Source organism: Myotis nattereri (genome assembly GCF_964212035.1).
Source record: "Myotis nattereri genome assembly, chromosome: X".
In the NCBI taxonomy this organism is placed as follows: domain Eukaryota; kingdom Metazoa; phylum Chordata; class Mammalia; order Chiroptera; family Vespertilionidae; genus Myotis; species Myotis nattereri.
This window is the reverse complement of record NC_138078.1, coordinates 124,265,947-124,279,596: the sequence shown is the minus strand read 5'-3', so window position 1 is coordinate 124,279,596 and position 13,650 is coordinate 124,265,947. Positions and strand designations below refer to the sequence as shown.

At 41.4% G+C, this 13,650-nt stretch overlaps 1 protein-coding gene across 2 annotated transcripts in view; it reads right to left on the bottom strand.

The window, feature by feature from the left end:
• The window catches only part of SLC9A6 (solute carrier family 9 member A6), a 57,741-nt gene extending 44,091 nt beyond the window's left edge, over window positions 1–13,650 (bottom strand). Inside the window, exons 1-2 of one of the 2 annotated variants that reach the window (XM_081080897.1) lie at window positions 13,254–13,650; window positions 1,284–1,483 (exon numbers count right to left, since the gene is read on the bottom strand). In XM_081080897.1, coding sequence (XP_080937023.1) covers window positions 1,284–1,483; window positions 13,254–13,581 — 528 coding nt within the window. In that variant the 5' untranslated portion in view covers window positions 13,582–13,650. The remainder of the gene's footprint in view (window positions 1–1,283; window positions 1,484–13,253) is intronic. The other variant, XM_081080898.1, reaches the window with a different exon arrangement.

The following is a 13,650-nucleotide window of genomic DNA, read 5'->3' as shown; positions in this document are numbered from 1 at the left end:
TGGTGAAAGGCAAGAATTTTAGTGTGGTAACCAAAAATATTTCATATAGGATATATGTTGTTTCATTTCTCAACCAAATGACAAGGACATAGATTTGGAACAACCAGTTAAGTCAGATCTGTAAAAATGTGTTGAAATACTATATTAAAAACCTTTAAATAGGAGAAAGCATGAGAAAATAGGAGGAAGTATATTTGTTTTAAATGAGACCCAAAACTAGTAACATGAAATATGGGGGTACAGCATTATGTTTGGCAAGAGGAAACCAACTTCTTTATGCCTAGGTAATATCTCTAAAGGTATATAACATAATATTGTGGTAAAAAAAAGTTTCTGCACAACTCATTTCTAATCCTGACAGTCCATTTCTTTTAATACTTATTCCCTAGAATAATACAGATGCCCCCTTCTGTTCATAAGGCTCTAGTAGGATTTGATATGAACACAAAGCATCTACACACATACCCATGCTACAAGTTCGTTTACTAGAACTTTTAAGGAACTGGAATTTTCCATAGGTAGAAAGAACTCCTGCAGCAAAATAAGCTTGAAGTTCATATGAAATTTTAAAAAGCATTCAAGATGGTCAGGAACACAATCAAGTAGTTATAAAAGCCAAGTCCTGCCAATGTAGAAGATAGAAATGGAGGCAAATGGTCAAGAGTGGGTGGAAACAAAGAGACCCTGAGAAGCTTCAGGAATAGAAACTATGAGGTTAACAGGAGAAAGCAGCTTGAAGAATGTCTGGGAGCCAGTGAGACTGCAACCCAACCTCCTACATAAGGCTCTATGTACAGCCTGGTACAATAACTGACACTCAGACTGAAGCCTCTGAAGTTGTGCCAGATTATGAATCAAAGAAAGATTAAATTGTCCTCAGTACAGAATACCATCAAGGCAAGAAAGAATTCAAAGATATTAATAGAATATTTTATGTATTATCAACTCAATGTGTTGGAGTACTATAAACTCTAAGGACTATCTTCAAATTGAAAGAAACATTTATAAATTCTGCTTAGCTCAATACTGGTTACCATTTATTACAATTGCAAACATCAGAGTGAAAAAAAAGGTTTATAGTACTTAACCTCAATCATAAAATGAAATGTACAGACATGTTCATTACTCTGCATTACATTATATTCCTTGAGATTTTACTCCATTTTAAGAGGCTAATTATTTTAAATATCATTTAAAATTTCATTATTTTTCTCCTGAATCACTTTGCTCCTAATTATCCACTTTTTAAAAAAATCAAAATTTCCTTTTAATTAAGAACTTACCTTTCTAAGCATGTCATTATCTTGAATGTTATTGAGTTCATGTGGACTAATTTCTCCTTTCAGCGTATACTCATAAAATTTTCCACTAACATTTACCAATAAGGTAGTTGGGCTTGACTGCACTTCACAGCTCAGGGTCACGTTATTTATATCACTTGGAACATGAATTCCATATCGAAGCACAAGGCCCACAAGAAGACCTGGAAATTAAAAAAAAAAAAAACACAAAAAAACCCCCCACAACAATATTAGCTCTTCTTTCAGACAGAGATGACTTCTTTTATACCCTACACACATCTTTAAATTGAAAACAGAAAATATTTTATGATAGTCCCATGCGGTTCAGAACCAATTTTTAGACAGAATGCAATTACATTTTAAAGTATTACTAAATTCACAAAGCTAAGAGTCCAATATTCATGCAATCCAGTGAGACAGAAGGCAAAAACATTCCCTAGGGTAACAACACATATCATTCCATTTCTAGATCAAGATATGAAGAAGTGATTAGGCAGGTAACAAAATGAGAAAATAGCTTCAAACCATCTGTACACAGAATATGCTCCAAAATATCTCAACCTGACAGTGCAATCATGTTAGAAATGTGTTTACCACCTCCATCCATCGATTCACAGGACTGCTAAACACACACATATCTCAAGTTACTCCTAAAGCACGTGGCTGGCCAAATAATACACATTTAACGAATTAGAAAGTCAATAACATTTGCAGATTGATTGAGTTCCCCTACTATTAAAAGATCAGATTTTAATTTTAAAATACATACTTCAGCTCTAATTGGTTTGGCTCAGTGGATAGAGCGTCGGCCTGTGGACTGAAGGGTTCCAGGTTCGATTCTGGTCAAGGGCATATACCTTGGTTGTGGGCACATCTCCAGTAGGGAGTGTGCAGGAGGCAGCTCAATTGATATTTCTCTCTCATCAATGTTTCTAACTCTCTATACCTCTCCCTTCCTATCTGTAAAAAATCAATAAAATATATTTAAAAAATACATACTTCAAAATCAAAACATGGAATAGAAGTCCTGAATCTGGCACTATGATATTAACATATTGCTAGAATTTTACCTGGTTCATCATATTGATATTTAAATATGTACAATGTTCTAGGTACTATAAAGTTATATTGACCAAATCCCATATAATAAAAGGCTAATATGCAAATAGACTGAATGGCGGAACAACTGAACTGAACAACTGGTCAATATGACATGCGTTGATCACCAGGGGGCATGCACGGAACATGGCTGGCGTTGGCTGTGGGGGGATGGTGGAGTAAGTGAGCGGGGGCACCAGAACAAGGCGGGGTGCTGGTCACTGTCATCGGGGCGAGTCTCTGGTGGTTACTGAAAATTCTTTGTTCCTGCGTGCCAGGGTCCCACCTGGCACTCGCACCTGCTGCCGGTGCTGACCCCATCCCCGCTCACACCCGCAGCCGGAGCCGTCGCTTGCACTTGCTGCCGTCAGTGGGTGCGAATGGCGGCTGTTGGCCCCGATCGCCCCTAAGGGCTTCTCCACCTCCCCCTGCTCCTGAGGGGCAATAGGGGCAGCAGCTGCTGCTTGCACCGGCTGATGGTGCCGGGCCCAACCCGCACGGTCAGTGGATGTGAATGGGGTTGGCACCGTCAGCGTGTGGGAACATAGGCGGGAGTGGAGCTGCTGGCAGACAGGGGACCAGGGACCATGGTGGGAGGGGCCAGGTGGGGGCACAGAGGATGGGCCAAGACTCGCCCCTGTACCCACTACAACCTTGTGGCCCACAGCTGTTTAATAACAGGTGCACGAATTCATGCACTGGGTCCCTGGTTGTTTAATAACAGCTTTATTGAGCTATAATTCATAAACCATAAAGTTTACCCTTTAAACTTTGGTGGCTTTTAGTATATTCACAAAGTTGTACAGACAGTCCTCGGGTTACGTCGGACTCACGTATGTCATTTCGTGGTTACGTTGCCATCTCCCATTTATTTATAAAAAAAACATTTCCATCATTTTGACGTATGTACATATGTGCTTTATGTTTTTTATTATTTATTTACCACAAGTAAAGGTCAGGAATTGTTATCTTTCTTTTAAAATTTTTTTACTGTTTCACTTCATTACTGCTGTGTATGTGCTCTATGTGAGTGATGTAGGTGCTTATGTAGGTGGGTTCCGACTTACGGCAAAAATCACATTACGTTGCACCGTAGGAACGGATCTCTGACGTAACCCGAGGACTGCCTGTATGTTGATCACTACTATCTAATTTTAAAAAAAATTTTCATCGCTCCAAAAAGAAACCCCATACCTATTAGCAGTCACTCTCCATTTCCCCTACCCCAACTCCCAGCCCCTGGAAACCACTCATCTATTTTCTCTACATATAGATTTGCCTATTCTGAACATTTCATATAAATAGAATCCTATAATATGTGACCTTTGGTCTGACTTCTTTCACTTAGCATAATGCTTTCAAGGTTTATCCACATTGTAGCATGAATCAGAACTTAATTCCCTTTTATGGTCAAATAATATTACATTATATAGATATACCTCAACTGAAAATTAAACTTCTAGAACTTTCTTTAACTCCAAAATTCACAGTATATCCCTATTAGTTACATTTTACCTTCTTATCTCATTTCACTCTAACCAGCCGGCCATTCTTTTAATATATGTGAATGGAGTACTAGCCTAAGTAGGCCCTCAGGGTTTAGAGATGAAAACAAGATCTTTCCTCCAATTATCTCTAAGTCCAATTAGCAAAATAAAACAGACTGAATAAACAATTATATATATACTAGAGGCCCGATGCACAAAGATTTGTGCAAGAATAGGCCTTCCTTCCCCTGGCTGCCGGCACCGGCTTCCCTCAGGCACCCGGGACCCAGGCCTTCGCTCTGGCCGCTGCCTCCCGCCTTCACTCCAGGCTGGAGTGACCTCCCACCCGCTCCGGCCAGCTCCATGGCCGTCGCCCGGAGGCTGGCCCTCAGTGGCTGGCCGGGGCTTGCGGGAGGCTTGGCTTCCTTCATCGCTGGGGTGACAAAGGAAGCCAAGTGTCCTGACTGAAGGAAGGCAAGTGTCCTGCCCGCTCCGGCCGACTCCATGGCTCCGGCCGGCACCGCCATCTTTGTGGCTGTGGGTGCCACCATCTTTGTCGTGGAGTGATGGTTAATTTGCATATTACCCTTTTATTAGTGTGTGTGTGTGTGTGTGTGTGTGTGTGTGTGTAGAAAAGAGGTATATATAATCGAAGAAGAAAAGAGGTACCTAACCAAGTAAGAGGGAGTGGGACATTAGGAAAGTCTTTCCAGAGGCATCACCAAAGCAGGTAACAAAGTAAAAGAAAGGTTTTCCAGGTAGGCAGAACAGAAGTATATATCCAGTCAAGAAGAGTGAGAGAATACAGGCCATTTAGGGAATCACATGCCGTTCACTATGGCTGGGATATAAAGTGACAAGAGTTGAGGTGCTAAAGATCAGCAGAAGGTGAATCATAAAAGACATTGCATATTGAAGAAGGGAGTTTAGACTTTATCCCAAAATCAAAAGGAAATCATAGAAGGGTTATAAGCAGGGACTTGACATCAGATTTCTATTTTAGAAAGACTGGTCTAGACTACAGAGGGTCAAAAAGGTTAGACAGAAGGCCACTGAAGTCATTCAGGCACTAAGAGTTTAGGGCCTAATATAAGAGAGTAGAGACAGGGTGATTTTTATAAGACATTATCTTTCAGAATGATTTGGTAACCAAGCAGACTGGGAGGAAAAAGGGTGATGAAAGACTAAGCAGCCTAAACTAACCTGGCAACTAAGTTGGTAGGGGAAAGTCGGCACATAGGGGAATGCTATCCCATAAAAAATGTGGATAGCATTAAAGAGTCCATTGGGGTTGGCAACAGGAAGGTCATAGGTGACCCTGGTAAGAGCAGTTTCAGTGTAGTAGTAGGGGCAGAGGCCAGCCAGCATGGGAAGTGATGAGGCAGAAATAGCAGGTATAAGAGCAGCAGTTGGTCAGGAAGGGGGAGGGACTGGGAATGAGGGATCCTTCAGGTTTTTTTTTTAAGTGAAAAGAGAAGGAAGTGAGAAATTGGCAACTAAGAAGAGGGGGAAAGAGCTGTTCTGAGCAACCAGGTGGATAGCATGGCCATTCAGTGACACAGGTAACAGATTTACAAGGAGAAATGCACAGTTCAGTATTTGACATGTTGAGTTTGATGTACCTGTGACACATGCACAGCTGAGTATGTGGGATCTGGAGCTCAAGGAAGGGGGATTGGTCTCTCAGCTGGGGATGCACACTTGTCAGTCATAAGATGATTGAGTCAGGTGCAGAGGAAATTACCTGGGGAGCAAATAAAATGGGAAGAGGACTATGGATATAGGGCTGAGGTTTTAACCCAAGATTTAATAGCTAACATAAAAATGCTGGTAGAGGAGGAGGAGCTGATGAAAGAATCTAAGAAGGGAAAGCCACAGGAGTAGGAAGAAAAGAGAAGGAAGTGAGAAACTGCAAATGCTGCAGCAAAGCAAAAAAAAAGACAGGCATTAAAGAGTCCATTGGGGTTGGCAACAGGAAGGTCATAGGTGACCCTGGTAAGAGCAGTTTCAGTGTAGTAGTAGGGGCAGAGGCCAGCCAGCATGGGAAGTGATGAGGCAGAAATAGCAGGTATAAGAGCAGTAGTTGGTCAGGAAGTGGGGGGGGGGGACTGGGAATGAGGGATCCTTCAGTTTTTTTTTTAAGTGAGAAGCAATGATTAAATGGTGAACAGTACAATGACATCAACTTTTTTTTTTAATCCTCACCCAAGGACATAGTACTTAGAGAGAAGAGGGGGAAAGAGAAACATCGATGCAAGAGATTGATCGGCTACCTCCCCTATGTGCCCCAAATGGGAATTGAACACGCAACCCAGGTATACACCCTGACCAGGAATCGAACCAACAACCTTTCAGCGCACAGGACGACCAACTGAGCCACTCTGGCTGGGCTTAAAAAAAGTTTTAACAAAGGTTCAGATTTAAAATAAATGAACAAGCCCTAGCTGGTTTGGCTCAGTGGCTCAGTGGATACAGCGTTGGCCTGAGGACCAAAGGGTTCCAGGTTCAATTCTGGTCAAGGGCACGTACCTTGGTTGCAGGCTCCTTCTGGGCCTAGGCTCTAGTCCAGTGATGGCGAACCTATGACAGGCGTGTCAGAGGTGACACGCGAACTCATTTTTTGGTTGATTTTTCTTTGTTAAATGGCATTTAAATATATAAAATAAATATCAAAAATATAAATCTTTGTTTTCCTATGGTTGCAAATATCAAAAAATTTCTATATGTGACACAGCACCAGAGTTAAGAGGGTTTTTCAAAATGCTGACACGCCGAGCTCAAAAGGTTCGCCATCACTGCTCTAGTCAGAAGCAACCAATCAATGTGTTTCTCTCACATAGATGTTTCTCTCTGTCTTTCCTTCTCTCTTCCACTCTCCCTAAAATCAATGGAAAAATATCCTCGGGTGAGGATAAAATAAATTAAAATAAAATAAAATAACGATACACTTTGAAAATATCTCACCTACAGAAAACAAAATTAAAAAGTGACAAATAGGTATCACCTATGTTTGATAAACAACTTGGGCGAGGAAAGATCCAGTCAATTCTGTCTATATGATATAGTAATAGCTCTTTCCTCTGCTATCTCACAAGAGCTCTTAAGAGGCTCAGTTAAAGTTTTCCCTTTATACATATGTAGAAATCACAGCTACAGTACTACAAACACTAATAACAGCTGTGGGAAACTGATATAGGGTTAAGCCTCGGACTGACCTGTTGGTAAAGTCACAAACAAGTCCTAGCTTAGAGGGCACAGTCCTCTTAGCATAATTAGGCTTGACCTTATAACACTCCCTAGATCTTATCTGGGAATCTAAGGGGCTGAGGAAGTGCAGGAAGTATAACCATGGTGTAAACAAGTGAAACTCACAAGAACAGTGTAACTTTGGTAACCACTACCTTGTTTACCCCTCACTATAAAAAGCTTGGTGAGGCCTGAGCACAGTGGAAGTCCTTCCTCTTGAGTTGGACTTGCCGCCTGGTCCCCCAATATTCCCAAATTATCTCATGTCTTTTCTTTTTCATTTGTTGTGCGGCTCCTCTTCCAGACCCAAACCCTGAACCACGCAGGACGTGGAGGGAAACACTTACGATAAACAGCAGCATAAATTCTTTCCAAGTCCCCAAGCCTGACTCTGTAAGGAAAAGTACCCAATGCTGAAATGTCACTGGGTGCCCTGAGGAAGACTCAGCACTTGGACAAATCTGAGACATACACCTTGGCAGTTAAAACATCAGCAAGGAGAATAATTACTCAGGTTGGAAAAACTCAAGATCATTTTCTTACAGCATCAGACATCTGAAAATTGAAATTTATTTGAATAAAGTTGAGAGATCAAGTTAATTTGGGTTCTGTGAAAGGTCAAATCCTAATCATGGAGTTAAAGCAGGGGTCCTCAAACTACGGCCCGCGGGCCACATGCAAATACAAATATTGTATTTGTTCCCATTTTGGTTTTTTTTTACTTCAAAATACAATATGTGCAGTGTGCATAGGAATTTGTTCATAGCTTTTTTTTTAAACTATAGTCCGGCCCTCCAATGGTCTGAGGGACAGTGAACTGGCCCCCTGTTTAAAAAGTTTGAGGACCCCTGAGTTAAAGCAATTCTCAGTAAAGAGAACCTACACAAAAAGAGTGCTTTGTTAAGGGGACAAGGCAGAAACCTCTAGCCTCCTACACAGGCAGAGGCACAAAAATTATTGATATCATGAAATTTTAAATGAACACTAACAGGCAAAAAAGAACACAACCCTGAAGAGATATATTTCACAAAACAGAGAGGTCCCACTCCTCTTACATATTTCTGGCCCTCTTAATGCTAGAAACCCTCTAACAGTTAAAGAACCCAGTATCAGCCAAAGCCCCACCATTGGTTTTCTAATTTATTTCAACCCATTCTTCTAGGTTATCACACTATAAGCCTCTGATAGTAAAAAATATGCAAGGAACATCACTGGGGTATTAGGTGTTATCAAAATTGATAAAATTTCCACATATTAAAAAGTATATGTTTGTGTGTGTGTGTATATATATATATATATATATATATATATATATATATAGTATTTATCTACGTCTTGAAGAATGCTTAGGTTCTATCTTAAAAGCTCAATGAATTTCCAGATAGGCAAAAATTCAATTGTTTTGTTCACTTTTGGTTAGTTTTACATGTTTTTATTCATCTGTTTGTGTCCTACAAATCCTCCAACCTTTATCCTCCTTCTCAAGTCCTCAATCTCACTGCCTGTTTCTGAAAAGCTGGAGGCCATTTGATATAAGCTGTCTCAATTCCAAGCCTCTCCATCTCAATATGAGCTAATTTCTCATGAGCTTCCCTCTCAGGAATAATCAACCTCTTTTCCAAGAAAATCCCTTCACCTGGGACCTTGAGCCAACCCCATCCCAATTGTCACTGCATATATCAGTTGATCTTCATAACCTTATGAAATAGATACTATTATAAATCCCTCACTCATTATTTCCTCATCTAAAATGGGGATAAATGACTTGCCCAAAATTATCTGGCATTAAGTAACAAAGACAGAACTGAAATCTGGGTTTTCCCTTTTCAAAGATATAATTTTCTAATCATCTCGCTCTCACATCAATACTAACTTCTCCAGTGGTTTAGTATTTAGAATGGAGTATCTCCATTCTCTCAAAGCCCTCCCTCACAATCCACCTCCAAAATCCCTACAAATTTCAGTATTATCGCCCTACATATCTCATCTCGTGAAATTTAGTAAAGTATGGTATAGGAGTAAAAGCATAAGTTTGTAATCATATAGATGTATAAATTCTGGCTCCATCAAGTTCTAGTCTGTAACCTTAGGGTAAATAATTTCTCAGTGAACCTGTCTCACCAAATGTAGTTGATCATAATACTAATTTGTTTTGTCTTCACAGTTAAGTTTTATTGTTTTAACATAAGGCAATGTGGCTAAGGGCTAAGAGAATGAGGCTTTTGAGCCAGAGTGACGGAGCTTGAATCCTGGCTCAATACTTACAAGTTATTTGATTTCAAGCAGGTCATATATTCATTCCATGCTCCAATTTCCTCATCTGTAAAATGGGGAAGATAATAGTACCAACCTCACAGGGCTGTTATGAGCTTTAAATGAAGTGATACTTATATATAGAGTGCCTAGCAGTGTCTCACACATTGTACTGCTCAATAATCATTATCTATTAAGTCACTAGGTTGTAAGTGCTTTGTGGGCAGGGGTGACTCACATCTATATTTCCCATAACTCACACATCAAAGGCACTTAATATTTATTAATGAATCACATTAATTGAGCACAGGCAAAGTAAATATTTTGTCGTTGTCTTGCTTTTTATACCATCTGTACGCACACTGCAGTGAGTGATCATTTTTCAGACTTAATTGACTACCCTGACAATTTTTACTACTGGCGACTCACTTTTAAGCTTCTTAAGCAAACTAGCCCAATGAACAAAACACTTGGATGCTTTGACATTGTAGAAACTGACCACATTGACAATTTAATAAGTTTTTAAATCTTGCTTCTCAAAAACATAAAGGAGAGGCTTATTTTAAAAAGCATTTCCCCAGGACTTAGGTAGCTAAATAGACATCACAGAAATAAAATCATCAGTGGACTGAATTTTAGAGATCTGGACATTCCCAGAGTAAGAAGCCTTTTCATCTGGAAGTCAAATTGAAAATGGAAGGTCTTAAAAACATATATTACCATAATAGCCAGGATGGTATAGGAGTCGTAAGAAAAGGTAAATGGCAGGCAGTAATTAGGATTAGAAAACCTCAATTTCCATGGCATTGAAACTACTTTGGCTCAATCTTATTCTCAAACTGGACTTGGAAATTAGTCAGGAGGTTGTTCCTCCACAATACCCACAGCCCATAGTAAGAAAATGGGACAGCTAAAGAATGCCAAGCCCTACAGGCATGGTTCAGTGGTTGAGTGTTGACCTATGAACCAGGTCAGGGTTCAATTCCGGGTGGCCAGGGCACATGCCCGGGGTTCAGGCTTGATCCCCAGTAGGGGGCGTGCAGGAGGCAGCCAATCACTAATTCTCTCTTATCATTGATGTTTCTCTCTCTCCTTCCCTCTTCCTCTCTGAAACCAAGAAAATATTTTTTTAAAAAGAATGCCAATTTGTGGGAAATCAACCACTTTTCCACTTTATATTCCACAAGAGATACCCTTGTTTTTCCTTCACAAAATACTAACACTCAGGTGCCCCATTCTTTTTTATTAACTTAGAAATTAGAAACATCAGGAAATGCAATTAGTAATCCCACTTTTTTACTTCAGCCCAAGAAGTAGATGAGGATAATTATATCAAAGAGCAAATATATTCAAGGCAATTCTAAGTCTCTATTTGATTTTTTTAAAAAAATACTGTTGCCTGGCCAGTGTGGCTCAGTGGTTGAGCGTTGCCCTATGAGCCAGGAGGTTGCGATTTGATTTCCAATCAGGACATATGTCTGGTTTGCAGGCTCGATCCCCAGTGTGGAGCGTGCTGGAGGCAGCCAGTCGATTCTCTCTCATCATTGATGTTTCTATCTCTCCCTCCCTCTTCCTCTCTAAAATCAATAAAAATATATTTTAAAAATATTGTTTGCCTCTTAATTTATAAGACTGAGCAATTAAAAGAACAGTTCTGAGCCTAACCTAAAAAATGCAATTATAACAGCAATAATAATAGTATCATAGCTATAATTTATTGAGTACTTACTTAGGAGTCAGGTACTAAGTTAAAAACCATTTCTTCCTCACAATAATTCTACTATCATTGTTCCCAATTTATAGATGACAGAGTAAGAGCCTAAGGGACTTGCCTAAGATCACACAGAACTATTGGAGCAGTGGGACAGGAACCCAGGTCTGATTCTAAAGCAGGGGCTGGCAAACTACAGGACCAACCCAAGAGCTAAGAATGTTCTTAAAGGTGAAGAAGAAGGAGGAGGAGGAGGAGGAGGAGATAGTGGAAGAGGAGGAGGTGGAGGAGGAAGAGGAAGAAGGAGAAGAAGAAAATGCAAGAGACACAGAGACCTATGTGAAACACAAAGTTGACAGTACTATCTGGGCCTTCACAGAAAAAAAATTACAGATGTCTGGTCTAAAGCCTTGCACCTTTAACCACTATGTCACACTATCTCTTACTGGAAGCGATTTCTGTGATGAATTCCTTATTGTAGCACCATACTATTCATTTGGCATTTAACCAAATTAAAGGTGCAATTATTTTCTTTATATGACCTTCTACCCAAGAAGGGTAAGTTCCTTGGAGGTAGGGATCTTACATTTCTTTGTATTTTCTGCGCCTAAAATGTAGTAGGCTGATTAGCAAATGTTTGTTCAGGATAGTAAATAAAGCACACAGTGTTTTCCAGAGAAATTATATAGAGATGCACATAGCTTATCTGTCCAATTTAGCTTAAGGGGTGCTACAAATAAAATGCAAAAAATGAAAACCATCTAAGATGTCTAAAAATTAAGAATCCTAGGAAGCAGATATTTTGCACACAAGCTTAGACTTGTATTATCTTACAAATGAAAAATAGACCTGAGTTCACACATTTTCCTGATGCACACAACTATATTTCTTTGCTTCCCTTGAGATACACACTCCAGAAGTCTGGATTTACTGGGAAAGGGTGTACGGGGGTGTATGCATAGGGAAATGTCTTTTTGTGCCAAGGCTTCTTGTACCTTTATGCAAGTCTGAGAAATGAAGTTCAACAAGCTCAACAATTTAAGCCTGTTTCAAATGAAGATGATATTCACCCATATACTGCACAGAAAGAATCATTTGTCCTCCAGAATCTCTTTGGCCACATACACCCTCATAGGCATCTTAGCTTAAAACAGCAATATACATCTTTTCCTCTCATGAGGCCCCAGCACAGGCCAAAATGCTCTGAGCCCATGGTTTGATTTGCCCATTTCCCCTCAGGACCAAAAAAAATAAATAAATAACCTCAAGAAAAAGCACACCAAGACACAAGAACTGAAGCCATTTACTCAATGATCAGCCAATAACCTTATGCCACCAGCAAGTCATACTGCATGTGTGTGGTGTTCCTAATTACTGTTTGGCTGAACTGTCCTTATTATCATATAGTACAACACGCTGCAGGAAGATCTTTAACTCTTCCTCGTCCTCTTCTCGGTACGCTTGAATTGAAAGGGTAAACCATACGTACATGCAATCAGATTTTACAAACATTGTACAAAATGCCTAAGCCTTCTTTAGCTTCTTCAGCGTTTCGGTTTTTACTTGGGCTACAAGGTAGTAAGGTCTTCAATTTCCATCACGAAAGGACAGGACATAGCAATAACTGGGTGATGGGTAAAGGTGGACTCTGGCTCCAAAACAACACCAGGTTCCAAGCAGTAGAGATATTGCTGCAGCTTCAATGTACCCTAAACAAACTGATACCCCAGAGTAAAGGATCGCTAGGATGTCTTCCCCTCCCCCTGTCCCCAGACCAACCCGAGACACCGAACCCACTCCCTTCCAGTCCTCAGTCCCAGGTCCCCAGCTTGCAAGGCATAGGCAGGGGGTTGCAGAAGAAAAAGGGGGTGGGGTCAGAGGGAAAAAAGATGTGGACAGGCAGAGGAAAGGGCGGTGCGAGGCAGGCAAAATGGGGTGTGAGGCTGAGGAGGAAATGGGGTGAGGCAGAGAAGGGAGCATAGCAGAAAAAAGGGGTCGAGGGAGAGAACCTGGGGTTGGGGGAGGGGGAGAGGCAAAAAATGGAAGGCATCAGAAGAACTCAACGTAGGCCCAGCAGGACCAGGGGAGGAGAGCAAGATGCCAGCGGGCAGAGGAAGGGGGAGCCTCAGGGGCGGACGTGGGGGGTGAGGCACTTGCCATAAATCATTGCCAGGCCGGTTTCGTGAAGGAAGCGGGCCCGGCGGTGCTTGAAGAGCCAGATCGTGAGAATGGTGAGGGTGAGCAGTAAGATGAAGATAAGCAGATTGGCGCTGTCCTGCCGGTGGCTCTCCTCAGCTTGCTTCTCGGACACGATCTCCTCGTCCATGGCTCTCACCGCTCCGCCAGCGCCGTCCGAAGCCCTGGCCCAGCCAAAGACGCCCAGTGCGAGAAGCAACCAGAGAGGCCGAGAGAGCCTGTGGGCCCGGGGGCCGTTGCCGCCAATACTCCGGCGGAGGGTGGAACGCAGCCAGCCTCGCGGAGCCATGATTCCCCCCGCCCCCCACCCCACTCCTCACCCGTCGCCGCCCGAAGTCCGACCACTCCCCTAGGGCTC